This window comes from Melospiza melodia, chromosome 5 (assembly GCF_035770615.1).
Source record: "Melospiza melodia melodia isolate bMelMel2 chromosome 5, bMelMel2.pri, whole genome shotgun sequence".
NCBI classification, from domain to species: domain Eukaryota; kingdom Metazoa; phylum Chordata; class Aves; order Passeriformes; family Passerellidae; genus Melospiza; species Melospiza melodia.
Genome location: NC_086198.1, coordinates 42,605,601 through 42,632,147, shown reverse-complemented (window position 1 = coordinate 42,632,147; position 26,547 = coordinate 42,605,601). Strand labels below are relative to the sequence as shown.

General features: G+C 43.0%; 1 protein-coding gene across 1 annotated transcript in view; it reads left to right on the top strand.

Annotated features, from left to right (window-relative positions):
• The first annotated feature begins 6,765 nt into the window (after window positions 1-6,765).
• Window positions 6,766-26,547, top strand: part of ARSJ (arylsulfatase family member J) — a 33,777-nt gene continuing 13,995 nt past the window's right edge. Inside the window, exon 1 of the mRNA XM_063157191.1 lies at window positions 6,766-7,279. Within this exon, the coding sequence (XP_063013261.1) occupies window positions 6,912-7,279 (368 nt within the window). The 5' untranslated portion in view covers window positions 6,766-6,911. The remainder of the gene's footprint in view (window positions 7,280-26,547) is intronic.

Here is a 26,547-nt window from a genome sequence, read left to right as displayed (position 1 = left end):
ACCCTCTGTGGAATCAGAGAGGTTTTATGGTTTTTAATTACTGATTGACCTTAATCAGCAGGTTTTGGTTGCCCTGGTGTTCAGAACACGCTGCAGCCTGCATTTTACATTTCTGTGATTCAGTGTGCCACTGAATTCCATTCTGGCCAGCTTTTGCAGTAGAATTTGATAAATGCATTCTTCTTCCTCCTTACCTCTTGGTTCCTAAGCAACACTTATTTTCTGCCAGGTTAGTTATCCCTTTACCTGCTGCTTTATGGCACAAAGAAGGCAGTAGTTTTTCCAAACACAGGAAGTGATGTTAGTGTAGAAAGGGGTTTTTAAAAGAATGTAAAATTGGTTAATTGTCATTTACATGTGTAGCTGCTCTATTAATTTTGGGAGGAATTGATGATTACATCCTCGAGCCTAGTAAAAAGTGCCTGCAGAAGAAAAAGGCACATGCAGCCATTATCCACAACAAGAATAGTCCTGGCAGCACCATGCAAGAGAAGAGCTTTATTAGACTGCTGTCCATTGAGGAGTCTCTTTCCAGCAGGCTGTAAATTGGGCTCACAAGGCTCTATCTGCACAGCAGCTTTAATAAAGTTTATCTTTTCTGTAGATGGAGAAGTCATTTCTTCCAAAGATCTTTTCTACCAAAGACCTATGAATGAGACCTAGGGCCTCATTCATAGAAATGGGAATAATACAGTGAGGAAATTTACCCCCCACACAATATACATTCTCATATTCATAATAAATAGCATTTCATTTGAAATACATTGTGTTCACACATACTTAGATAATTTACCAAACTTGCATGAAGTATTGATTGATTTAAATACCAAAAAAGAGATTTATAGCACATTTCTCCCTAAAAGCCTTGTGGTTCTTTTTTAATCTTCTTTATCATATTCTATCTCTCAATGCATGATGTGGTTATGTGAGTAGGCAGAGAGTTTAGGATTGGGTGAAGAATGCAAATAGTTGCCTTGTGGACTGGACAGTATCAAATTCAGACTAGAAATAAAATACAGGAGTTTCAGTGATTGTGGTTAACAACTGGAATAGTGAATAAGGGTTTATAATCATAACTTTTAAGTGAAGTCTTGGGTTAGTTTCTGAAACATTTGCCCACATGTTTATAAGAGCATTATTTCAGGGAAGTTCTGTAGTTTCTGTGACATGAGTTGCTACACAGATGGTAATGGTGGGCTCTTCCAGCTTTAAAATCTATAACTAAATCTAATTCTTACTGTCTGCACTAAGAGCTGCTGTGACTGCTTTGAAAATCTTACAGTAAAGAAAGCAAATGAAAGTTCCTGCAGCATGCAGTTGCAAAAATGAACTGTACTAGTGGGTTTCAAGCAAACCCAAGGCAGTATTTCTCACAGTGCATGAGCCAAACTGGCGATGAGATCAAAACCAGGAACAGGTTCAATAGAAAACCATATCGTTTCCCTCCCAATTATTGATTGTGACACAATAAACTCAGGAAATCCCCAAGCTGCTGGGTGCTGGAAGGGACCCATTTCCCAGACAAGAGGCATTTGTTCCGGCTCCAGGCAGATAAGGAATATGCCAAATCAAGCTTTACTGTTCTTTCCAGTGTGTGCAGGAGGAATGCAAGTTGGTGCTGCTCTGCTTTGACTGCTTACTTCTGCTTTTGAGTTCAGTCCTCCTGTTTGGTTTGTGAGTAGCTGGGAGTAGTGAGCCACACAGATGACATTTATGATCCATTACCCAACACTTCTCTGCAGCAATGACATTCTAGCAGTTAATAATTCTGAACTAGGAAAGAGCTGAACGAAATGGCCCAGGCAAAGGTGAAGGGGTGAGGTGTTGGGGTGGGTTTGGGTTGGTTTGTTTTGGGTTTGTTTTGTGGAGGTACTGACTGGGTGTTTAGGGGTTGCGATGGTTGGGTTTTCTGAGTTGTTTTGGGGTTTTCTGTGCGTATTTTGTTTTGTTGGGGTTTTTTACCTAAATCATGATCAGGTGAAATTAGGAGTTATTACCAGAGTAATCTCTGATATTGCAATCTGTAGAGTTCTGTATGCATGAAGCTTTTATTTGGTGTGTAGCAGTGAATCATCTAAATGCCATTTCTAGTATTTAACAGCTATTTAAAACATCCTGAGCCTTACAAACACTTCATTAGCATTCTTCCTTCTAAGGACAAGCACCATTCCTGGTTTAAATCATCCCTCTCCCTTAAAGCTTGCATTGGAAAGGCACAGCGTTTTGTCAGCTGTGCACCCGTAACCTTGAAATCAAATCCTTCCCAAGACCAAAAGAAATACTTAGAATTATATTTTTGCTGTAGTTGTACCCTTTTAACCAGTCTATATTTTCAGCTTTATTGTTGCATGGGATAAAAATGTCCTGTTGTGTGAATGCCAGGCAGTTGGTAGAACACTTGCCGCAGTCTGTGGTGTATCCTTCCTAAACTAGGAAAGTTTTGTTCTGAACAGAGAAAAAGGTTTTTCTTCCATTGTAAAACTTCAGTAGTTTTGAGAAGAGAATAAATCTTCCATCCTGTTTGAACTTCTTAGATTTATGTTGCAATTGCATTCATTATAAGCTCATGCCTTGCCCCACTTCTCTTTCTCTGGCCTTTTTAAGTGCACTAGAGTGCAGTTTTACCAAGGGTGCAAGTTTTAAACAGGACAGGTGACCTTTGTGTAAAAGGTCATGTCCTACACATGTCCATGCTGTAGGAACAGATGAGGCTGTTCCCTCTGTACTGTTAGTGGCAAGGAAACCGTGCTGGAGACTGTAGCTGAGAAAGAGATTCAGCCAACATGCCAAAGCTTCAAAGCACTAACATGCTGATGGCTATGGCAGCCTCTGAATGTGTGCTGTAACCTCTTCAATTATTTGGCTCTTCAGAGACTCAGTAAAGCCAGAAAAGTGTCCACACCCCTTGCTCTGACAGCCAGAGAACTGTGACCTGTGCTCAGGGACCTGGGCCAGTGGGAGGTGTCCCTGCCCATGGCACGGGAACGGAGCTGGATGGTCTTTAAGGTCCCTTTCAAACCAACCATTCTGTGATTCTGTGACTTCTCCTGGCACCTGCTACCAAAATGTCCCCTTTTCCTACAGAAGCACAGCAGTTGCTGCTTCCAGAAGCAGCCATTTCAGTAGGACTGTAGGAGTTTAAAGACTTGGTTCTGTTTCACTTGGGACCATAAACTTTATGTAACTGGGAAATGGGAGACTCCTCCAGGAAGGCCAGCACCAGCTCCCAAGTTGTGTTGTTTCAGTGATTGCAGGGACTGACACAAGAGGGATATCTAAGGTCACGTCCCAGATTTCCAGAGTGACTTTACTGGCATCAGTTGAGTGAGTGCACATTTACATCAGTGGAGGCAGCTGAGATCAGAATCTGGACCTTTGCCTACGAAATACGGCGGGGAGCTGAGGAAAGTCTGTGTTAAATATAGAATAAGCTTAGAGCAAAGCTCTGTTTATATCATCATAAAGCAGGGAATAAGCCATGGGTGGAATCTGAGCATTCCCAAGCAGCACATCTGAAAATTAATTACCAGGGTCCACCAAAGGAGGCAAAGGGAATGATGTCAAGCTTGTGACTCACCAGACTTCTATTCATGTTGTAGTTTGCTGTTTTAAGTGATGAGTGCCTGGCAAAAGCACTGGACAGCAGAGTGCAGGGATGTCCTGCCTTTCCTTCCCCTGTGAGGAAGGTATGCTCAGGACAGGGGTGTGCAGAAATGAGCAAGGTGAAAGGAAATGCACAGAAATTACTGTTCTTGGAAAGATGTAGAATATTGACTCTGTGTGTAGGCCAAAGCCTGCTTCATTCTTCCTCTAGTTGCAGCAATTCAGCTAAAAATAGCGGTTCACAAAGCTGTTCTTCAGGCAAAGTTTCCTGGCCTCAGGCATGATTAGGAAGAGTACTGAACTGCACATCCCAAATTGCATTCTTCCTTGTTACTGACAGCTGTGAGTCACAGGTATGAGAAACATATAGGCTCCAGCTAGGAGGAATTACCTTTGTCCAGCTAGGAAGAATTACCTTTTCAAGACTGACCTAAGGGTTAGAAAAACAGCTACTGTAGGAGCCTTAGCCCATGAATCTATTTTTTTCTATGAACTGTCTTCCCAAGACCTCACTTACCAGTATTGTTCCTGTTTCTCTGTAACTTGGAGTGAAGCTCTCTCTCAGGAAGAGTGCTGGCACAAAGAATGGGAGTTTGCATGTCCAGCCTTCATGCTGGAGCTCTCTCCAGTCTCCTGCACCACAGGGCTGTCACCTTTGGGAGGCAGCTGGCGCAAAGGGCAGTCAGGGCAGAGAAAGGAGACAGAACACGTGTTTTTTGGGGATATCTTTGTGTGTCATACACATCTGCCTTGGGAAGAGCAGGTCAGTGGCAGCCTGACCTGAAAGAACCAGCAAAGGGCAGCTCTAAGAGCCCCCGCCCACCTGCAGGTAACTGCAGATGAGCCTCCAACTGCAGCCATCCTCTCTGCACAAATTTAATTTGATAGCCTCAATACACACAAGAGACTGCAGAGCAAGAACTAAAAATATATCCCTTCCTAATGGTGTGCTAAATTCAGTTTTAACTAGTGTAAGTTTGAATTAATGTATTCACTGCGCTGAAGTTTAAATACCTATGGATGTTCAGGATTTCTTTCACCTCAGGGAAAAATTACTTCCTTCAGCTTTCACAACTCCTCTGTTCCTTTCACTGAGCATCCTGAATGGGCTCTATAAACCTTGGCTACAATTTCTGAGCATCTACAAATATTTCCTTAAGTAAAATATTAATAGCACATTATCTTCTAAGGCCTCTCTGCTTGAAGGTCAGTTGAGTATTTTGCTGACATAAGCCTACTTTTGTTTTTGCAAAAATGGGAGAAAAAAAAGAAAAAAAGGAAGCGTTGTCAGGCCTAAAAAGAGAGAAGGTCAAGTTTATAGATGTCTGGCAGAGATTGCCCTGGAATATTTTCATTTGCAGCTGGGTGGGACTAACAGGGCTTGGTATGGTTAATGGGGCACTGGAAAGTCACAGGCTCTGCTCTCCTCCTGTCCTCTTAGAGCTGTTCTATGGCATCTTCTTAATATAGTTTTCCTACTTTACTGCTAGAAAATAGGTATGTATACATTTGATCAGATACTTATTATGATGCTCTGATGTTTGCCTGGGTCCATGGTGCTACTACAGCTTATATTAAAAGGGAATCATCATATCTTGTTTGTGTTAAAGGCAAAATAGCATCACTAATCTGATTTGCACTTGACCATTTATGGATTTAGTGTCTGCATACATTCTTTTGGTCTTGTAAGCGTGGGGAAAAGGCAAGAGTAAAAATTGGAATAGAAAATTCTTTTAAAGGAAGTGTAACTTCAAGGAATCGTAGAATGGTTTGAGTTGGAAGGAACCTCTAGTTCCAACCCCCCCTGCCATGGGCAGGGACGGTAGATAAAAATGTCACAGTTTCTTAAGTTTAAGATTTTGGTGGGTTTTTTTTTTTTTTTTCAAGAGCTTGTGTTAATATGCTGTGATTTCAGAAGATGTTCTACCTCAGAAGTTAAACTCTGCAGGTTTTGCGGTGCAGTTGTTACTTTATTGTATCACTTTTCAGTGTGAGCAGGCCTTTACTTAGCACACTGAAATCCATAAATCTGCTTTTACTTCCATGTTTTCCTGCTGTAGCATTGAAAACTTCAGCATAACACTTAGTTATTTCTGAATGGGTCTTTTTCAATGGAAATTTTAGAGTGGGGACAGTTTTGTACAACCTGATGTGACCCAAATTGAAGTTCTCTCAAGACAGCCCTACTTTATTTTCAATCTGGGAGGGATCCCAGAGGGATGTAGAAAGTCCCTTGGCAGGGACCAGCTGGAGCTTAGCACAGAGGTGCAGGAACTAGAGGGCTTGGTCCAAGTTCCTGTTTAAGAGTTAATGCTTTATAAAACCTGGTGTGACTAAAAGTCGTTCATGCTGACTCACGTTAGACAGGTCAGACCTGCAGATTTACTTCAGCCTAATCGTGTGTTAATATCAGTTTCTGCTTGACTCGGTGTCTTCCAGGACAGGGCGAAGTTGTATTTTGCAACTGCAGCACATTCGTACTTTAACCCAAATTCTTAAAAGTGATTGTATTCTGCAAAAGCGCATTCCTGGCGTTTGCCACAACCTCGCCAGAATTGGAGGGTTTGGGATTTGGGGCTGTTTTGTGGCTGGAAACAAATCCGGTACGTTCATACCTTCCAGATGTTTGTGGCCAAGTCAGAAACACTTAAAACAATCAATATTTCGAGGGGGCGGAAGGAGCAGGACCACCTCGCTGTGGGGGGGAGGCTGGGGCTGGCGGCCGAACGGGGTGGGGGATTTTCCTCTGGGATGCGGGGGGCGGGCGAGGGAGGGGAGGATAGGGAAAGGAAGAAAAGAGTTGCGGACGGGTCGGGCCGGGGCAGGAACTGGGCTTGCGGAGGGGCCGGGCAGGGAGGAGCGGGGCTGCGGGCTCTGCCGGGCCGGGGTGCCCCCGTCCTTCGGCGGGTCCGAGCACCGGGAGCCACCGGGGACGGTGGCGAGGGTGGGCGGAGGGAGCGGCGCGGCCCGGCAGCGCCGGCGGAGGCGGGCGGGGGGCGGCCCGTCCCGGCCCCGTCCCGTCCCGGGGCGCCCCGGCTCGCCCCGCCATGGGCAGCGGCCCCGGGACGGGCTGGCAGCGGCGCCCCGGCGCGGGGCCGGAGGCGGGCCGAGGGTGCTGTGACCCCCGGCGGGGCCCTGCCCACCCGCCCGGCTCCGGCACCGGCTCCAGCGGCTGAAGTTGCCGAAGTTGGGGTGGCTGCGATGTCCCTCGCCCGGAGGGAGCCCTGACGGGCGCCGCCCGGCTTTGCTGGGTTTTTGTCGATTTATTTCCTTTTCGTTCCTGTTTTTCTGCCCTCCTGCCGCGGTGGATGGCCCGCGGTGGGCGCCGCTGGCCGCGCGGCCCCAGCCCGGGGAGGATGGTGGCGGCGGTGCTGGCCGGGCTGTCCCTGCTCAGCCTCCTCACCTGCGGCTACCTGGCCTGGGGCAGCCGCCGGGGAGGTGCCGGGGAGGCGCCGGAGAACCTGCTGGGAGAGGAGCCCGCGGCCGGCGCCTCCCGCTCGCAGCCGCACATCATCTTCATCCTGGCCGACGATCAGGGCTTCAGGGACGTGGGGTACCACGGGTCCGAGATCCGGACGCCCACGCTGGACAAGCTGGCTGCCGAAGGGGTCAAGCTGGAGAACTACTACGTCCAGCCCATGTGTACACCATCCAGAAGCCAATTGATCACTGGAAAGTAAGTTTGCTACTGCTTCATCATTCACCTCTCCAGCCTATACGCTGTCCCTGTTGGAAAGAGCAGGGGTGAACCTGGCAGGTTCACGTCTGGGTTATCCTATGGGCAGAAGGTGCTTCTGTGGTTCCCTTAAAACCCTTGAATGGAACGGACTTGTGATAGGTTTGAAACAGCGAGATGAAGCTGTCACCGTGTGAAGCAGGAGGGTTCAGCACTGCGAGCTGCCCTGCAGAGTGCTGGAGCACGTTGGTGCTTACAGCATCACTGACAGACGTGCTGGTTGTCAAGTAAGGTTGCTATTGCTGGGAGCGAGCAGCTCCGCTTTGCTCTGTGATTTCCAGGGCACTCAGAGGAGGAGGAAATGCCAGCCTTTCGTTTTCTTCTCCTGTGTTCATTGCAGCTGAGTCACGGGTCTCACTGGCATTGTCTTCTTGTGGTTTTTTCCAAGGGTTATCCTGCGTTTCTGAGCTGGTGTCCCAGTGAGTCACATGCGGACGGGCATGGGGAGTTCAGGCTCTCTCAGCACCCTCTTAGCTGGAGCATGGCTCTTGTCACTTTGCAGACAATTACAAACTTTACTCCTAAGCCACTAAAATAGGTGCCTCTCCTAACTGGTGAGAGCTCTGGGTGGGTATCATGTGCTTTGCCTTGAAGTTGTGTTATACTGTGGTCTGCTAACAAAATAATTACCCAGCCTCAGGGCCTTCTTACATCAGAAGGTTAATGAGGATTAAGGATGGGAGTTTATGCATTTGAACTGTAGGAACAATTTCTAAATCTCCAAGTGTGGACGCATTTACTGTGGAACAAAACTTCCTTGTCTCTGTTTAGCTTAACTCCCTTTGACAGGAACAGGGAACTCCTAAAAGAGCAAAACAAAACGAGAGGAAAAAAGTTTATTTTCTCCTTTCCCGAAGTATAAACAGGAACAAGGCCATGTTAATACTGCTGGTAAAAGAAACACATGTTAAATAAAACAAGCAACTGGCCTGGTGTCTCGCATCTCCATATGGTAGAGCTGGAGATAATTCCCAGTCTCGGTCTATTTCCCAGCCTTGCTGGACCAGGGAGATTTGCATGGAGAGCTGACACATTATCTAGAGCAAGAATTCCACACAGGTCTTTGTTTGGGTTTTATTTTTACTTCTTTGTGCAGACTGTGTCTCAGAAGTTCTTTGGAGGCACCTCCTCGCTCATTCACAAGAACAGTTGCCCTGAGGCCGCTGAAGCAGCAGCTCTCAAGGGAAACGGGTGCCAGGGCAGCGATCAGTGCACCTCGGCTCTCTTTAGAGGCACGCAGCACTTGGAGATCAGGAGCTCTGCCAGCAGCACGTAGGCAGCCAGTTTTCTGAGCTTTCTGAGCTTTCTGAGCGAGCACGGTGGCTTGGGAAGCAGTGCTTCACAAAGGCAGCGTCATGCCGCACAGCAATGACTCATGCAGCAGCTGCAGGAATGGGATGACCGGGTTCCAGTGGAACCAGGGTGCTGCTCTGGCTCTTGGAGGCTGCAGAGATTGTCTAAACGTGAGAAAAGTACAAGTTCAGGATAACTGTTACTCAGTTTAACTATTTTGATCCTTCTTTAAATACAGTAAAAGGTAGGCATGCTCTGAGGAGCCCTGCTCTTTCATTGGCTTGCCAGGCAGAAATGGTTCTGCAAATCTGCCTGCTTTGGTTTTGGAAACTTTTACAGGAAAAAAGAAATTTGCTTATACTTTGTCTCTATTTTCTTAGTCTGCTGGTCTGAAGCCCTTATAGTATTTTTTTTTTTTATCTTGATCTTGTTTTGATCTTGTTTCTGTTAGGGAAAAAGGAGCTGTAGAGAGAGAACTGTTTCTCATGAGTGAGGAATCAGGGAGGGATTGATGAGGGGTTGATAGGCTGGGTAGAGTACTCACAAGGCAGGTTCAGAGAATACGGTTTCCATTCTTGCTGAAGGTAAATGCTTTGATGACTGCTTTTAATGCCTTCTTCGAAGAGGTGTCTGAATTAAAATGCCAGGATTTGGGCACTCCTGATCCAGGACAGGTGCTGGTATTTCCTGAGTTGTTAAATGTGCTAGTTCCAGGCTAAAGACCTGCTCATCTTCTGGAGGATCACTTGGATGCTCCATGCCTCCCAATACACATCCAGTGCTCAACATAGTACCAAAGAATAGTTTAGGTCTGAAGGGACCTTTAAAAGTCCAGGCCCCTGCCATGGACATGGACATCTTGAACTAGAGCATGTTCCAAACATAACTTGTTGGATCAGTCAAATCCAGAGGGACTTGTGTAAATCAGAGTCATGACTGACTCAGGTTGCCAAGTGGAAGTTAAATTGTGAAGAAGACTTTGAACAGCCCAAGTTCTTCACAGGTCTCCAGGCAGCCCCTCCATGGCCTGTGTTAGTAAAGAGACCCTTCTTTTGGTGGCTGTCCTGTGTGTGAGCTAGTACAGGGCAGGAGGCTGGAGATGACCTGTTAGAAGGAAGAGGCAGAATTATTTTTTCCCCCTGTGCTGTACCACAGAGTGGCAGCTGGTGAGTTTGTCATCCTGACCACTTCTGAGTCCTGTCTGCTCTCTCACACCCTGTGTGTGAGCCTTTGGCTGCTTTCATTCCTTGCTTTCCCACAGTATTGTCACTTTCCCCATTCACTCCATCCAAAACTATTGCTTTTAGGCCATTAGTGGGGCTGGCTTCCACAGCTTATTATTTTGGGCTGTACTTCTGGGTGTGTGTGGGGGGTTGCAGCTGAGCTGAGCCTCAGGAATGAAGAAGGGTGTGAGCAGTGGGCTGAGGGCCAGTGTGATGTGCAGGGGCTGTGAGGGGACGTGAGGGAGCGGCTCTGCACAGCAGCTGCACAGCTGGGGTGGCAGCAGGGACCTGGGTGACAGGGTGTGCTCTGCCCTGGGCAGCTCTGGGACCCTGCCCCACCTCTCCCACCTCCTACAGCTGGACTAAACCTGTGGTTGTCGACGGGCTTGGCTGTGAGTGACATAAATTGTCTCCAGATGAGTTGTTTTGTGTGGTACGGTATTTTTTGTGGTTGTTTCCTTCTTGAAAGTATCAGGCATGCCTCAAAACCTAAATAATTTGAGCAGAATGGGGTACCTGGCTGAAAGCCTATAAGCTTAGAGAAACATGTCTTGGGGTAGCTGTCCCAGTTCTGTGCAGCAGGCATTATGCAATGCAGGGGTATTTGCTGGAACAGTATCTAATTTAGCAAAGGAATCTGACAATTAATACTGACTGATAAGGAGGAATCTAGACATAATATGCTGTAAATGCTTTTGGCATTATTTAGATACCTGCTTCCTCCTCTAGGCTCCTGGTTTTCTGCTGACCATCAGACTAGTAGCCTGGGGAGCGAGGTGTGCACTGGAATCCATCTGGGCCACAGGAAGGTTCCTCATCTATTCAGGAATAGGGATCTCTCTTTGTAGAAGCTGATGCACAGCTGGGGTTACAGATCAGTGAGAATCTGAAATCCTTTTCTGAGTCATGGAAGCCCTGCACTAATCTCCGGAATGAGCTTTGCACTGTGGATGGAATGCAGAGAGGGAAGATGTTGGGATATGCTGAAAGTCTGGGGAAATAAATCTTTTTTTTCCCCTGGGATAAAATGGAATATTGAGAATTTGCTCATCCGAAGCAGACAGAAATAGACTCTGTAATCAGTAAGCATAATCTGTGTTATTGTAATACAAGTAATTATATCTCTTATCTAATTCAGAAATGTCACACATTTATAAACATATATATATAGCTATGTGTGTTAGGCATATGGCTCTAGGCATCCCTGTGTAGTGATACCTAGTTCAGCATAAAAAATGACAATCTTTGAGCAAACTAAGACTTATTTTGGCAAACAGGAGTGGGCTCAGTACTTTGAGTTGCAGGCAGTGTAGCTGATTCAAGGCAAGCAGAAATCCTTTGCTCTGAGGGTGTGAGTTGTTGGTCATCCTCCTCTCTCCCTGCTCCTAGGTGTATCCTGACCCAGACTGCAGTTCCAGCAGGGTGCTGCTCTGGGAAGGAGCCAGTACAGCAGTGTGGGACTGGGAATTACCTGCTGTGCTCTGAGTGCAGTGAAGGGTCCTGGGAAGCATATGTAACACTCCATTAGAAACAAAACATCAGGGCTGCAGAATATCAGCCTGAAATAGCAAGAGGTGACCTGATACTTCATCTGCTCTGGGGTAAAGGGACTTGGCAGTCAGCGCTCCCGAGCTTCATTCTGATCAGTGTTTCCATTAAGAACTGAGATGATGAAATAAAACGTTCTGATTAAATGGGCTGGTGAGAGAGGGGGGACTGTAGTGATACTGAAAATCATCTTGACAAATTAGAGACATAGTCTGAAATAAAACAAAATTAAAGCCAGCAGTGATAAATAGAAGGAAGATACTCTGCTGAATTCCTGAAGCAGGAAGGAATGTAACGTGCTGAGAATGGTGATCAATTCCTTAGACAGTATTCCTTTAGAAAAGTAGCTGGAATTACAGTGCATCATGCGCTGGGTGTGAGGTCAGCAATGTCATGCTGTTACAAAAAAGGTGAACATCACATGAGTTTGTGAGAATGTGGGGCCTGGTAGGTCTGTGAAGAGCCCTTCTCCATGGCTGGAGCACTTTTGCCCAAACTTGGGCATCATTCCCCAAGAGCAACATCTGTATCTTTGGAGAGTGTCCAGAGAAGGGTGATCTGATATCTCAGGGAGATAACTCGGAGGGAAGGATCAGAGGAGATGGAGCTGTTTAGTCTGAAGGAGAGAAAAATGGCAAGGGATGTGGTAGGCCTCTGGTGTTTTAAGAGCTGTGTACAGAAGGGGCATCGTGTGTGTTCAGTGTCATGCTGGGTGGTACAAGAAATGAGGGGCTTTCTGGAGCAGGAAAACTTCAGGTCAGATCAGAGGGAGAACCTGCAATGCAGAGATTGTGAAACCCTGGAATAGCTGGCTTTGAGAAATTGCTGGCTTTCTCCAGCGGCAGTCATTAGGAAGGATATGTCAGGAATGACATAACATAGCTGAGTCTGTCTTGGGGAAAAGGGTTGAGTTGGATGGGGTCTCTTCCAGCTTGGATTCATCTGTGCCTCATTTGAAGTACAGATTAATACACAAGGCCTTCTGAGGCATGGTGTGAATAAAAGACTACTAAATTCCAGAAACTATTTCAGCGTTCACTCTGAGAGAAAATGCTGTGTGAAAGTTGAATTTCAGTTTTCTCCTAGAAATTCCTGTTTTCTTCATCCTAGTTTTCTCTGGAAATTTTCAAGATTTTTCCCCCTAGGCCTCATAACTCTTGGAGTATGTCATTGTTTATTTCTGCTGACTTCTTTCAGGACCATTTGTGGGATGGCTGCCAAAGATGTTGAGGTATCTTTTTCCATGTTCTTATGTCTTTCACTTAGCATGACATTGTCCATACATGCATATATATGAAGCACGTACAGAGAACAAGTCAATAATTAAATGCAAGCACTTATTTTTCTTTCTTTTCTTCTTCCTCTGTTTGCTCTCCTCTATTCTATGGAAAATTAGATCCAGGTATTGAGCTGCTCTGGGATATTAAGCTACAAGAGGTCTGTCCATATCATTGTAATTATTAATTGACTGCACAAAGGAGCATGTCGAGAACAGGGCAGGAAGGGAAACTACATGCAAGCAATCAAGATAAAAAGTGGCACATGCAGGAAGTAGCAAAGTGTAGGACAGGTTGTGATAACTTTTTCTTGCATCACTTTCTGGCAGCCTCTAAGAATATTGTTTGATAGGCAAAGTCTGTTGCATGGAACAAACAGCATTGCCTGACATTTGTAACTATGAAGTGGAAATTGATTTTTGTTTTTCATTTTCCAAGTTATGTACTTTTCCAAAGTACAGTAGGCTAAAGAAACAGAGTTGGAAATAAATTTAGAAAATCTGTAATTGTAAATTATCAGTACTCCAAAGAGCTTGTTATAGGCTTTTATCCTGCAGGTTGGTTTGTTGGGTGTCCCAACTGTAAAAGAGAAATTAAATCCCATGGAAAAGTTAAGCTTAAAGTAATTAAGGAATTTAGCCCTTTTAGCATTGTTGCTGATACATGCTTTGGCATTGGTGACACACAGCACTGTGACAAGAAGCTGGATGAGCGGGGGCCATGGAGTGCAGTTCTCCCTTTTCACTGTTACTCTTCCTTCATGAGACCCTTCAAGTGAATCAAGATGGGAACCTGAGATGGCTGTCTGAAAATAAAACTGGAAATTAAAATATGAGGTCTGCTTTTCCGTCAAAGGATTTAGACCAAATGAAATGGGACAAATTAAATTAATGTTTTCATTAAGACACTTTACATTTCATAGAAAGATTTTCCAGATTAGTGAGCTGAAGGTCAGAAGAAGGGAAGAATCTGTCCACATTCATTCTGTCTCTGTGACACTTTTGTGGGTGATAATACCACACCCAGGGCTTGGTCTTGACAATTGTGTGTATCTTAGTTCAGGGTTTGAATTTTTGTTGCACTTTGGGTTTAAAGTCAATCTTTGATATTTCCTTTTCCCCCCATATTTTTTGCTTGGCTTTGTATTGATTCACAGTCAGATTTTCTGTGCTGAGTTTGCTCCATTCTGGAATGTCTGTTCCAGAATGAAGGAGGTAATTCACCAGCCATTTTTCAATTAATATAAATAGCACAAGGCAAAGAAGATTGGGCCTGTGTGAGTGATCTTGTGTAGGATGTGTTAGCTTTCTCTGTATCAGTAAGCATTTCATCAAAGCTACCCAATTTATTGGTTTTCTCACTTCAAAACCAGAAGACCTGGCTGCTTACCTCAGCTTCTCTCTGTACATGTTAATTGAGAGGCTGGAACGCAATAGCAAGAGTTCAGAGAAAACCCAAGACAATCCTAATGGGTAACAAATGCAAAGGATTAATACAAAAGGTGTTTTAAACATTGACTGAAATAGCTCTGTGGCCTGTGATGAAATTGCAGAATTTTAAAAGGGGAACTTTATTGGTTTATAATAAGAAAGCAGTTCAGTATGTTTCATCATCCTAGTTCAACTGCAGTTGTAATACATTAATTGGTGGTGTCAGCTATCACCTGCTTATTAATTCAGGCTGTTAGCAGCACATTATCAAGCTCGAGGTTGGAGGGACAGAATGTTGCTGGAGTTGGAAAACAAATCTGAGATAATTAGGCACATTTTAATCTGCTTCATACACAAAATTATCTTCTCAAATGCATCTCTGCAGATATTAGATAACAAGCATTGAAGTAGACATTATTAATATCATAAGTATGTTATGGCCCCAGAGCCTTTATTTTCAACCTTGGGGCAGAAATCTCACATCTGGAAACCAAACCAAGTCCTTATTTTTCTTACACTTAAACACATGGTTAGTGAGGATGTTTGTGCCACGGCAGCTTTCTCACTGTCATGGCACTCTAATTGTAAGTGCAGAATTCAAACTAAATTACTTTGGCTTTTAAATTTTTTTCCTTTTTTAATTGAAATATTAATTCAGCTTTTTGGGATAGATTTTAATTCCAGTGCATCCTCTTATCAGATTATTAGCTGTTTTCTAGCCAAATCTCTTGTGTCCATTTTCTGATTCAGTCTACTTTTATCTCCATTTATGAGTTTTAAAGCATTCTTTCCCTGAAAGAGAATTTTCTCCCATTATGATATAACATTATGTAATTTTTCTTAGCATTTATAGAACACAAGTGGGTACCAAGGTACTGCTTTAGAGGCGATCTCTGTGATAATAAGCTCTCATGAGAAATGAGTTCCCTTCTGTGTTGAAGAGGCAGAAAATTACAAATTTGAAGAAACACTATAATTTGAGGAAAATGGGAAGCTGAAGGGAAAGGAGAAAATTAGTTTCAGGATAGGGGGAAGCAGTGTAGTATCTTTAGACTAAATATACTCTAATAGACCCACTGTTGCCTCACAAATTGTACCTCTCTGAATGTAATAAACTTTGTCAAAACACCATTTACCATCACATTTTATATACTCTGATCTAGTTGCCATGGATCAGAGTTGATGAAGTCCCAGAAAACTGGGTTTGAGGGGGCCTCTGGAGGTTGCTGAATTAGGTCTCCTGCCAAATTACATCACACAGCAGGGACACACTGACTTTATAAACTCTTCTTTATTGTTTGTTTCCTCCTGGACATAAAAAAATATTGCCAAGTATTCAAGAAATTGCAATCTTGACTGTTAGGGAGTTTCCTAACTTTACCGTGCTGTTAATTTTAGTAAAGAGAGGTGTTTTGTGAACTTTTTTATATTTATTTTTTTCTCTTTTAAAGGGCCAATTGATGTAATTAGAGACTTTGTTAATGACCACAGCATAATGGCAGCTCCTTCCTTAATTTTTCCATGGTCCCATTTTCAAGAGCCTTCAGAGGAAGCTATTTCAGCCTGTTTGCTGATTTTTTTTAAGAGCAGATTTTTTTTACTATTGTACATACTTGCCTACCATCATTCCACATTAGTTCTGATTTGTGGTCTGTTTAATTCTTAAGTCCTGAATTATTTTATGGTTCTGACTTGTCAAAATAAAATTGGTGGAGGGGAGGAAGGAACAACTTACTTCTGTGTTGTTTCTCCCCCTGTAGAAGTACTCTAGGCAAAAAATAAAGTATTTGCTGCTTGGTTTATGGCCCTCTCCATTCTCACCAGCTTCTGTTCTCATGTTTCCTGCTAGATGAGACCTGGAAGTGCACTGGGGTTTGATAGCCTGAATTTCAGCTGTTGCCTCCTACAATGCCTTGTCTTTACTGATTTAAATGGGGTTTTTAATATATGTATATACAGAAATGCAGCTTTTCCTGGCAAACCCCTAAAGTGCTTTTGAATCTGAAAAACAGTAACATCAGGATGATTCTTACTGTTCAACATGCACCCTCCATATATCTGAGTCATACCTGCTCACTTTGGTAACAAAAACATTTATTTTGTTACCATTAACCATGGTGAGTCATGGTAATGTTGGCTACTTTGCTTTTCTTTATAAACAAGATGCAGCCTGAGATATCTTAAAAGAAAAAAAGAGTGGAGCATTTCTGTATTAAATGATTTCATGTCATAGTTGGTTTTTGGGGGTACTTGGGGGACATTTCTGCTCCTTAATAAATGACTGATTTGCCTAATAAATGTATTTGGGGTCAGAAGCAGAAGGAACAACTCAAGCAGTGAGTCAGACAACCAAGATTTTACTTCCTGCCCTTGTGATTGTTCACCCAGGCTCGTGTGTTTGGAAACCCTTCCCATGGGTGAGGGTGCCCATCATCCAAGGGGAAAGTGGGGAGCAATCCCTTTGCTCCCCAGTCAGCCCAGAGAAAGCTGTTGCCTGGTTTGTGTTTCTCTGGTAATGGAAGTGTGTGTTTTACAAAATGGGACTATTTATTAGCTTGACCTGGCTCCAGTTCCTTCTGCATCCTCCCATCCTTGTAAGGGAAAACCACAGGAAATTATTGTATCTGCAGTAAAACTAGTGCTCTGTGCCACCCTCCCCTCCTGTCCTTCAGGATGCCTCCCTGACCTTTTTGCACACTATCCCCAGTAAACACTCAGCCTTTCAGCTCTTTCCAGAATTAGTTTGAAACATTTGCAGCCTCCCAAACCACTTCCAGGCTTTCCTGGACAGCAGCCCACCAGGATGTCCTTTCAGAGTCTTCTCTCTGCTTCCAAGGCCAATCAGTTTGGCAGCCAGACTTAAATCCATTCTCTTCATTTTCCCCATTATCCTGTCTCTGGTACCAAGCAGAGGAAGAGCCAAACCAAGTCTTCTCCACAAGAATGAGTTGTCTCACCCTGTCCTTTAGTTCTCTAATTCTTCAGGTATTTTTTGGATGAAAAGCAGATTGATGTGTCTTTCAGATACCATCAGAATTTATGTTCCTGTTAATCAGTTACTGGCAGGTGTCAAGATTTGTATGCATAAAGAAATAATATTTATACTTTCCTTAGCAGTATTTTAAGGCTGGATTAGTTAAAGCTGATCACAGTTGTAAATACACTTCAAGGGGTAAAAAAGGTAACATTCCTTGCACGGTTCTGAAATTATTTTGAAACCGTTAAAAGGCCTGTTGTCAAAGGAGATTTGCTAATAAATGCTTGGGCTCACTGGTTGGTGCTCTCTGGGTGGTTCCCCTTATGGCTCCTGACCTGACTGCCTTGCTGCTGGACAGTTCAGAAGGGAGGGAACAGACTGGCATTTGTTGCTTTGCGTCCACAGAAAATTCAAAAAAACAATTTTAAGAAATCCTAAAAAATTACTATGTATCTCCTTCAAGAAATCATTAAAAATGCTATTTAAATATGTGGGAATAACTTTTTCCTAAAAAACTTTCAACAGAGATTTCCACACTTTCCCTAGGCAGTCTCAGTTGTAATTTGGGTTATATAACTTTGAAACTGTCTAACTTCCATCTTTCCTCCTGCAGTTTAAGCCTCTGATCTCTTGGAAATTTTCAGGTGAAGAACTTACTTTGCTACAAACAGAGTTGCTACAAAAGGTGATAAATCTGTACATCTGAGTCTATTATCACATCTCTGCTTTTCCCTTCTCCAGCCTGAGTAAATTCAGTTCTTTCCATCTTTCCACACAGACCTTGGTTTATATACCTTTGATAGCTCTTAGTGTACTTCTCTGGACTTTTTATATCTGGGCCTATTTTTTATTGCAAAGTGTCATCAGGAACAGGACACAATGTTCCAGTAAAAGTTTGACCAGTCCAGCCTTGCTATCTTGTTCTCAATCCCAAAGTTACTGAAATATTTTCACAGTTGAGTAATTGGAAGGCAGCACAACAACTCCTTTACTGGCATGACTTTACCTCAGCAGAAAATCTGGGCAAAGCGTCTGTTTATCAGAGAGTGTTTGAGGCTTTTCCGCTGCTGATGGGTAGGGAATGTCACAGGAACAACAGATCTTGTACTATTTTTACCAGTTCAGCTGTGATCTGCCAGTTAAACCAGGCTGATCATCCTTATGGGCTCGTTCCTTTGACAGCTCCCACATTCTGTGCAGCACAGGGCGAGGTGCACTCAAACCACACCATCCCATGACAGGATAATGGCCAGGTGGGAGCTCTGGCCCCTTTCTCAATGCTTGGATGCAAAGCAAATGCATTTTCTTTTCCTCTTAGAGACCTGGGGAACCTGTGTTTTATTGCCTCACTTAAAGCAGGGTGTCATGCTTTCCCTAACTCCTTGTGTAGGTCCTGATAAGATAAGACTTTTTTCCACAGCACCAAGTCATTGCTGACTCACCCTCAGGCTGGGCTAGCAGCAAGTCCCAGATCTTCTTTTCTGCAAGAAACTTCAGTTACTGTCATTGATGATTTGACCCCAAAAGCACTGCTTTGTGGTTATTGTAAATGAATTGTCTCCTGTTCAGTTCAGGTTATTCCTCTAATTCAATTTCCTTTTGAATTTCAGCTCTTCAACAGGCAGTGCAGCAGTTTGATGAGTGCAAATTTACAGTCTGAACAGGTTGTGAAATTTAATCTGTATAAATTTCACCTTAAACATATATTCATAACCCCTATGAAAATAATCACTCAAAATGTAATTAACCCAATTGCTTTTTCTAATTCCTCACAGATGTACTTTAGGTGTGAAAAAGCCTGCAACTTAAATATATTTATTCCAAATTTTACATTGTACAACTTGAATTTGCCAAATCAGTTTTCAGGGTTAGTTAAAGAAATCATGTGGGCATATCATAAAATGGTTTGGGTTGAAAGGGACCTTAAAGCTCATCTTGGTCCACCCCCTGCCATGGGCAGGGACACTTTCCACTATCCCAGGTTGCTCCAAACCCTGTCCAGCCTGGCCTTGGACACTTCCAGGCATGGGGCAGCCACAGCTGCCCTGGGCAACCTGTGCCAGGCTCACCCCCTCACCTCCTCACAGTAAAATGTTTTTTTCAGGATGTCTTTTTCAACCTTGAGCTTTTGGAGTCTTGAGTGTTTGTGTTTTGAGTTTGTTTTGTTTTTGAAGTGTTTCTGCTCTCCCTTCTCCGTGTTTCTGGCTCATCAAGCAAAATAATGATCTCAAGTTTTGGCATTCCAGTGTCCAATGACCTGTGCCGCTGTCCATGCATCCTGCTCTGCTGGAGTGTCAGTGGATGTCACCTGCAGGTATTACAGAAAGATAAGAATAGGCTGATTGTTCCATCTTCATTTGCTTGGGTATTTCTCTGAAGAAATGAGGCAGGCAGTTTCCCAAGGAGCAGACAGAGCTGCCTCTGTAGCTGTGGTGGTGTGCTGAGGCCAGCAGGACAAGGCTGGAATGAGCTGGGAATCCAGGCTGTCCTCATCTGAATCTTGGTTGTGACAGTGTGCAAGGAAGGATTTGTCTTTCACAAGTTGTAGCAGATGAAGTTGCTGGATTGTGTTTCATCACAAAAAATGGTCTGTGTTGCAGATCAAGGTGCTGGTAAGTCATATGCAGGGCCAGAATAGGCAGCTACAGCTCTGGTACTCAAAAATATAAATACATTTGTGATCTTTAAAAATCTAACTTCTCTGCTGAGCAAAGACCAATTTCATGATGTAATGAACGTTGACATATAAAGACATTTTCTTAAAAGACCATTTGAAGCTTTTGGCTCTTGTGGGGTAGATATATGGTGTTTAACAGCAAGGACATTTCCTACAAAATTACTGCTGGGCCTTCATTACATTTTAAAAATTGGAGATGACCAATTAGGCACGCTCCAGGTGTTTGCTCTGCTATAGCTAATACAGGTTTTTATTAGAATTATGACCTTTATTTGCTTTTGAATCTTGTCCAGCAAAATGGAATAGTCACTCATTATCAGTGAATTGGATTTTGGTTTGGGAATAAACCACGTGAGCTCTTATTAGTGCCATGAGAGTTTCTTCCTTGCCAAAAATCCATGGATTTGATGAAGAAGGGAGGAAAAGTAATTCCTTGCCAGAGTAAAACATTAAAATATATATATCTATATCTATCTATGTCATATATGTGTATGTGTGTGTATATATATATATGCATAAATTGCAAGTTTCATTTTATAAAATGGCATTCCTGGATGGGGGCATGGTCTGTTGCTCAGCTATTCTTGTATGGAAGGTAAATGTGCTGTCTCACTTGAACTCAGTCTTCTGGCAACCAATGTCCATGGCCAGGGTATTTGGCTTTGCAAAAACACAGCAAAAGCGTACAAAGAAAACCCCCACCCTTGTCTAGCCTAATTCCCTTGGCTTGCACAAGGGAAATTTTGAATTTAGCAAATGGAGCAAGTGTGCTCCCAGCCTGATCTATTTGGGAGCAGTTGATAAATGGTGTCAAAACAGTCCTGTGTACTTGGAATTAAATCCTGCACATTTCTGAAGAAACACTTGCAAATATTGTTGTTCTGCAGAAGTGTCTGAAACAGTTGGTGCTGGTGCAACACTGGCCACACAGGAATGGAATTAAAATATTTCCTCTCTGCCTTCTGCTCAAGGCTTATCAGCTGCTGATGCCATAGAGAAACTTGGTCTATAGTACCCTGATCCAAACTGAGAATGTTCTTCTGCATTAACATTTTTTTAAAGAAATCTTTCAGCAACTTGGGCTTTCACAGCAATACATTAATTGCAGTCAGTCTGTCTCCCCACAAAACTCAGCATAAATCAAGACTTATTTCAGTGTTCTTTAGGTTCAGAAAATGCAATTTTTTTTTTTTTAATTTTTATTTTTTAAATTTTTTTTGCTAAAGACAGCCAGTGAGTGTCCTTCATCTCCCAGGCTGTGCTGGGTGAATGTATGTGACCTGTGTGGGAAGGTGTGTTCCCTGTTTTCCTCTGCCTTTCTATCCTGTCAAGCTCCATTAGCAGCAGGGACTAGGAATTTAACATGCTCAGTGGCCCTGCCCTGGTGGCCCTGCTATACCAGGGACATTGGAGCCTAAACCATTCTGTCATTCCATTATTCCAATTCTATGATTTTCCATTAATTTTTACATTGATACATTTTCAGTTTGTTATGTAAATACACCTAAATTTAGGAGGTAGTGAAGCTTGTATTCACAAGATTTTATTTAATACACACAGTTTTGCCATAATTAGACCAGAAATAATTCATTAAACACAAAATGTCATTCCCTTGAAGCTATAATTTGATATACCTCCTAGAAATAAAAGTGTGAATTTTCTTAAATAACTTGTTTAGTTAAATAACTCTAAATAAATCCAGACAGTCCCCTTAGGTAAGGAGTAGGTGCTTGAAGACAGGAAGTACATGCAAAACAGAAATGCACCCACAGCAACACACGAAATTCGAAATGCAGCTGAACTGTGTGTTCTTCCCTTTTCCTGCCCCCTGTTGGGATTGTGTCTGTGTGTACAACTGGAGATTGGCATGCCAGGAACATGACAGGGAGAGAACAGATTGCTTCCCTTCACTGACAGGGAGGATTTCACCTATTTATGGGACTCGGGTGTTGGTACAGAAAAAGCCAAGCGTGCCCAGGCTGCTGATAGCACTTGTGCTGAATTCACACCTCATCAATCCATTATCTAAGGAAATGAGGGAACAGAGGAACCATGGCTTAATTGGGGTGGGTGGATGATAATGCCAGGCAAGCAAGAAGCCAACATGTGCCTTAGCCGATGGCAAAACTTTTTGTGGGAAGGAAAATGTGCTTCTCTAACCTGTGATTGTCACCGTGACCATGGACAGAGTCCCTGAGCCATGGACACGGCCACTTCTTGGCTCTTAAAGCCCTTCTTGCTCCTTCAGCTGCTTGCTTGCTTTAGGATGGAAATGGGCAGGCACAGTGTTTAATTTTTGTCACTTCTCAGCAAGAAAAGAAACTACCTGCAGGTAGAGAAAGGCCATCAAATGCCTTTGGAAAAGCAGCTGAAGCCATGGTCATTATTGGGAAGAATTTTGACGTGGGAGTTATTAAGGCAGGAGAAATGGAATTTTTTAAGCACATTCCTGAGGGAGTGAGTGGGAGAAATCATTCTATCTCCTGAGAATATGAAATAATGTGTGTGCATTTTGGGGGTTTATGAGAAGGCAATGTGTGCTTTGTGTGATTCCATTTGTTTAACTACTTAATTCAAATCTATCTCTTCCATCTACAGGCTGATCAAGAGCTCCATAGTAGTCAGGCTCTTGAAAATTTTCACCTTTGTCAGATTGTTGTTGTGTTGCATTTTCTTGTCTCAGTAGCACACCTTGGAAATTGCAGATTCAAGAAGAGAATGAGAATTTTCTTCTATTTTTTCATCCCTAGGGAAGGCAGGAATAAAGAAAAATTGTTGTTTTCGGCTAGAAAAGCAAAAGAAAAACAAATGGATGGGCATCACACACAGCTCTTTATTTTGTTGGCTCCATTATTGTGTTTGTTACCAGCAAAGTATCTGTATGAGCTATATTATTAGCTATAATATAGGTGATAATAGGGCAAGTTTTAAGGACCCTCCAAGCCAAATCATTCTGTGATTGCATGGTCCCAGTAAGCAGCCCCAGTGACCCAGAGAGGCTTTTATTCCAGCATATCAAATCCTTAAATGTGTCTGATGCAAAGGATATTTATAGGCTCAGGAGGAATACTGATGAGAGATTTTTCTGGAGCAAATGAAATAAAAATGAGATTTGTTCCCAAGCAAGTGCTCTACATCATGGTGAACCTAACATCTTAATTTTGACTCCAACTGGGAAAGGGTTGGAGCAACCATTTCAGATCCTGTGCAGGGAATACAGGTAATCTCAGAAGAAAAGGAGGTATTTCCTTGTCAAACCAAGCCTTCCAGCTTAGATCCTAGAACTGCAATTGGCTGTATTTTCAGGCATGGTGTTTCATCCTTCATCCCATAGGAATGAGAATGAAGACAGATGGGAAGAAGGGAGAGGGAAGGAAAAAAAAAACAAAACAAAGGCACTTCTCTTGAACTGGAACATTTTGGAGGATTCTAGAAAATGTAGTCAATGCAGAGCTACTTACCAGTGTTGGACTGGTATAGCTCCATGGGCCATGTTAAATGCCTTACATTAGATATTTATTCTTCCACAATATGAGGAAGTCTTGTGCACTTTGTGAAGCACCAGATGTTGGTCTGGGATTGCCTTGGAACAGCATGGGTATCGCTGGCACCTACAGATAATTCCAGAGATGCAGTAAGATCCATAGACATACCTAGCCATTATTTTGCTGGTGAAAATCGGGATTTACATTATTCCACACCAAAAGTGGAGCTGTTCTTCCCTTTCTCCTTTTCTTACATTTTGTTTGGGGGTGGCTAACTAAAAGCATATAAAGAATGAATTAAAAGCTGTTTGCACTTTATGCCTTTAATATATCAGAATGCCAGTGTCTCCAGCAACCTTGCTATTAACATCAAGTGGAAATTTATTGTCCTTGGAGCTGACTTGTAGCATTGGCAACAAACAGAATTACTGTTGTGGGTTTTATGTTGGGTTTTATATGACAGCCCAGGATGATGCATTTCTCAAAGCACTTGAGATGCAATTTCAGAGAGGCAAATGAGAATCAGTCAATGGGTCAGAGCAACACAGTTCAAAGGCCCATAGTTCATGAAATATTTATGTGCTGTTATAAAAATAAAGAGGAAAGGGAGCTTATGTAACATACCAAAAAAAAATGAAGAGCCAGCAGAAAACTTCCTCTCCCATCCCATAACTGAACTAAACTTACATATTTCCAGAGAAAGCGTGTCCAGCCATGGCTTTTCCACAGCTATCCCAGCATGTCTGCCATTTCAAATCCAATTATTCAGTTCTTTCCTATTCTGTTGTTCCTAGATGGATGCATCATGTCCAAGCTATGCTCACAGTGACCAACTGCAGAAAAGTAGTTTGCCATAAGATTTTTTGTCATTTTTTTTGGTATAATAATGTAATTATTATACCAAGGGAAAAGGGGAAGCAGCAGAGCTACATCAGAAGATATACTGGAGTGTTTAAATTTGAATGACATTTCAAAGAAAATCACCCCAAACCACCACAACCCCCCTAAGAAGGAAAAAATATCTGAACCTCCAGGCAATAGAAATCTGAGAGGAAATTTTGTTGCCTGTTAGCTGACTCATGGTGTCCTTGACACTGTTGTTGCCTATTGTAATTCAGATTTTTGGATTTAGGATTTATCTGGATTTTTAGATTAGTGTCTATTTGGTTTTAAAATACTGATTTTTTACTGGCTCCATGTCTGAAAGTTCTAAAGGAAAATGTAAAAAAATAATGAAAGGCTTAATTTAAACTTTTGGGTAATGTTACTCATTAGAGGAAGCCCTGTTGGAATCACTGAGTTCCACTGTGATTCTAATGTGGTTTTTATGTATTTTTCATCTTTCCCTTCTTTCTTTTACCTTGTTTCTCCATAGTCTCCTTACCAGGAGATGTGGCTGCAGTTTCCCCAGTGACCATCAGCCCTGCTTCCATCTTGAGGAAGTAGATTATATGAGAAGTTATATAAGAGAAATTATAGGAGTAGATTATGTGGGAGAAACTTCCAAGTCAGAGCCAGAATGCACATTCAGCCCAGCCTTTTGGCTCCCAAGGAATGCAGGCAGAGGTTTTACAGACCTTTTGTTGCTCTCCCATTCTGCTGCTGCTGACTCTTTAGTCACCTCCCTTGCATTTTGGTTTTGAACACACAGACTTAGGCCTGGGTTGAGAAGCAGATGCTTGACTTTAACACAAATAATAGCAAAGAAGTTGGTCCTGCAGTTTGTCGAGCACTGCTCATGAAAAGCAGGGCATGAAATGGACTGCTGAGGAATTTTACAGTCATGCAGCCAGATTACCAGAATTCAAAATACATCAAGTGCTGGATATTGAACAAGCCAGCTGGGAGAGTTCATGAAGAACCAAGACAGTGTGGTTAAGCTGCAGGGGCATATTTGTATAACAAGTTGAAAATGTGTTTTATAGCGTGCACCCAGTCCTGTGAGAAACCTGGTGAGGTGATCCTGGACAAGCCCTGTGCTCTGACAATATATACAAAGTTAGCAGGGACTTACTGCTCTGACTTTGTGCAGCTGTACACAGGGCTGTGGTTTGTCTGTTTGGTGGGACAAGTTAGAAAGGCTGTACTAATTGCTGTCACTAATGGGACAGTCAAGATAAGAGTGTGAACTGACAGGCTCCCTGCAGTGTTCACAGCTTCCTCTGGCTCCTGTCTCCTGTGTGACCCATTGGAGCTACACCCCACAGATTTGTTTAGGTAATGCAGACAAAACCGAGCAGATGTTGTGGTTGCAGCAGTGTTCCTGCCATGTTTGCATCTCCTGAACACAGCCAGGGCTCTGTGGTGGTGTCACCACTCGTCACCTCTGTGCTGTGGTACAGTCTTAGCTGCTACAGACACTGTACACAATGTCAGCAAATTGCTGTGGGGCTCATCTGCTCCTCCTTTAGCCTTCCTGGCTCCTGAAGAGGAAAGAAAGATTTCGCTTTTTCACTCAAGACAGATGCAAAGCATGCCTGATTCTTATCTCTTCTCCTTCCCTCTTTTCCCTTTACAACCCCCACAGTATGCGAATTTCTATTCCCACTTAGAGAAGAATGTTGAAAATAACAAGAACAGATTCTAACTGATGATGCTTTGTTCAGCATGACACCATTTTGTAAATTTTGATGTTATTGCCAGGATTATTAACCACTGAAATACATAATTTCACAACCTGGACAGGATGTAAATGATTTAAAAGCCACAAGTTACTTGCAACTGATTGAGTAACTTTCCACAGAGTTAACTGTGCTTCAGAAGAACGGATGGGTTATGATCTTGCTGTTGTATTTTTCCAACTACATTTCCCACTGGAAACCCTGGGGTGGAGACCAAATATGCAGGAGCTGCTTTTCTGTGATCACACACTGATAAATGCTAAATGTGTTTCCCTTTCTCCTGAACTAGTGTTTCTCAAAGAATCAAAATGTATTTCCCTTTCTCCTGAACTAGTGTTTCTCAAAGAATCACTACTTATACCTTTTATTTTCAATTTTTAATGGGTGATCCTCATTTTCCAGGAGTTGTTTGCCCTTAAACCCCTTCTCACAGGGTATGTGATGCTAATATCACTACTTAAATAAATGTTTTCAGACAGGGGGAGAAAGCCCCACAGAAGGCAGCATACAGTGCTGATGGTATGTCTGCTTAGGTTCCATTAGTGTATTGAGTTGCTGGATATGATGAATACAAACTTCCAAAACTTTGTGTGTGTCCCTCACTTACTCTTATCCTCACTTACTCTTATTTACACCTCACTTACTCTTATCCAGTTCACTCTGTTGCATGAGTCATT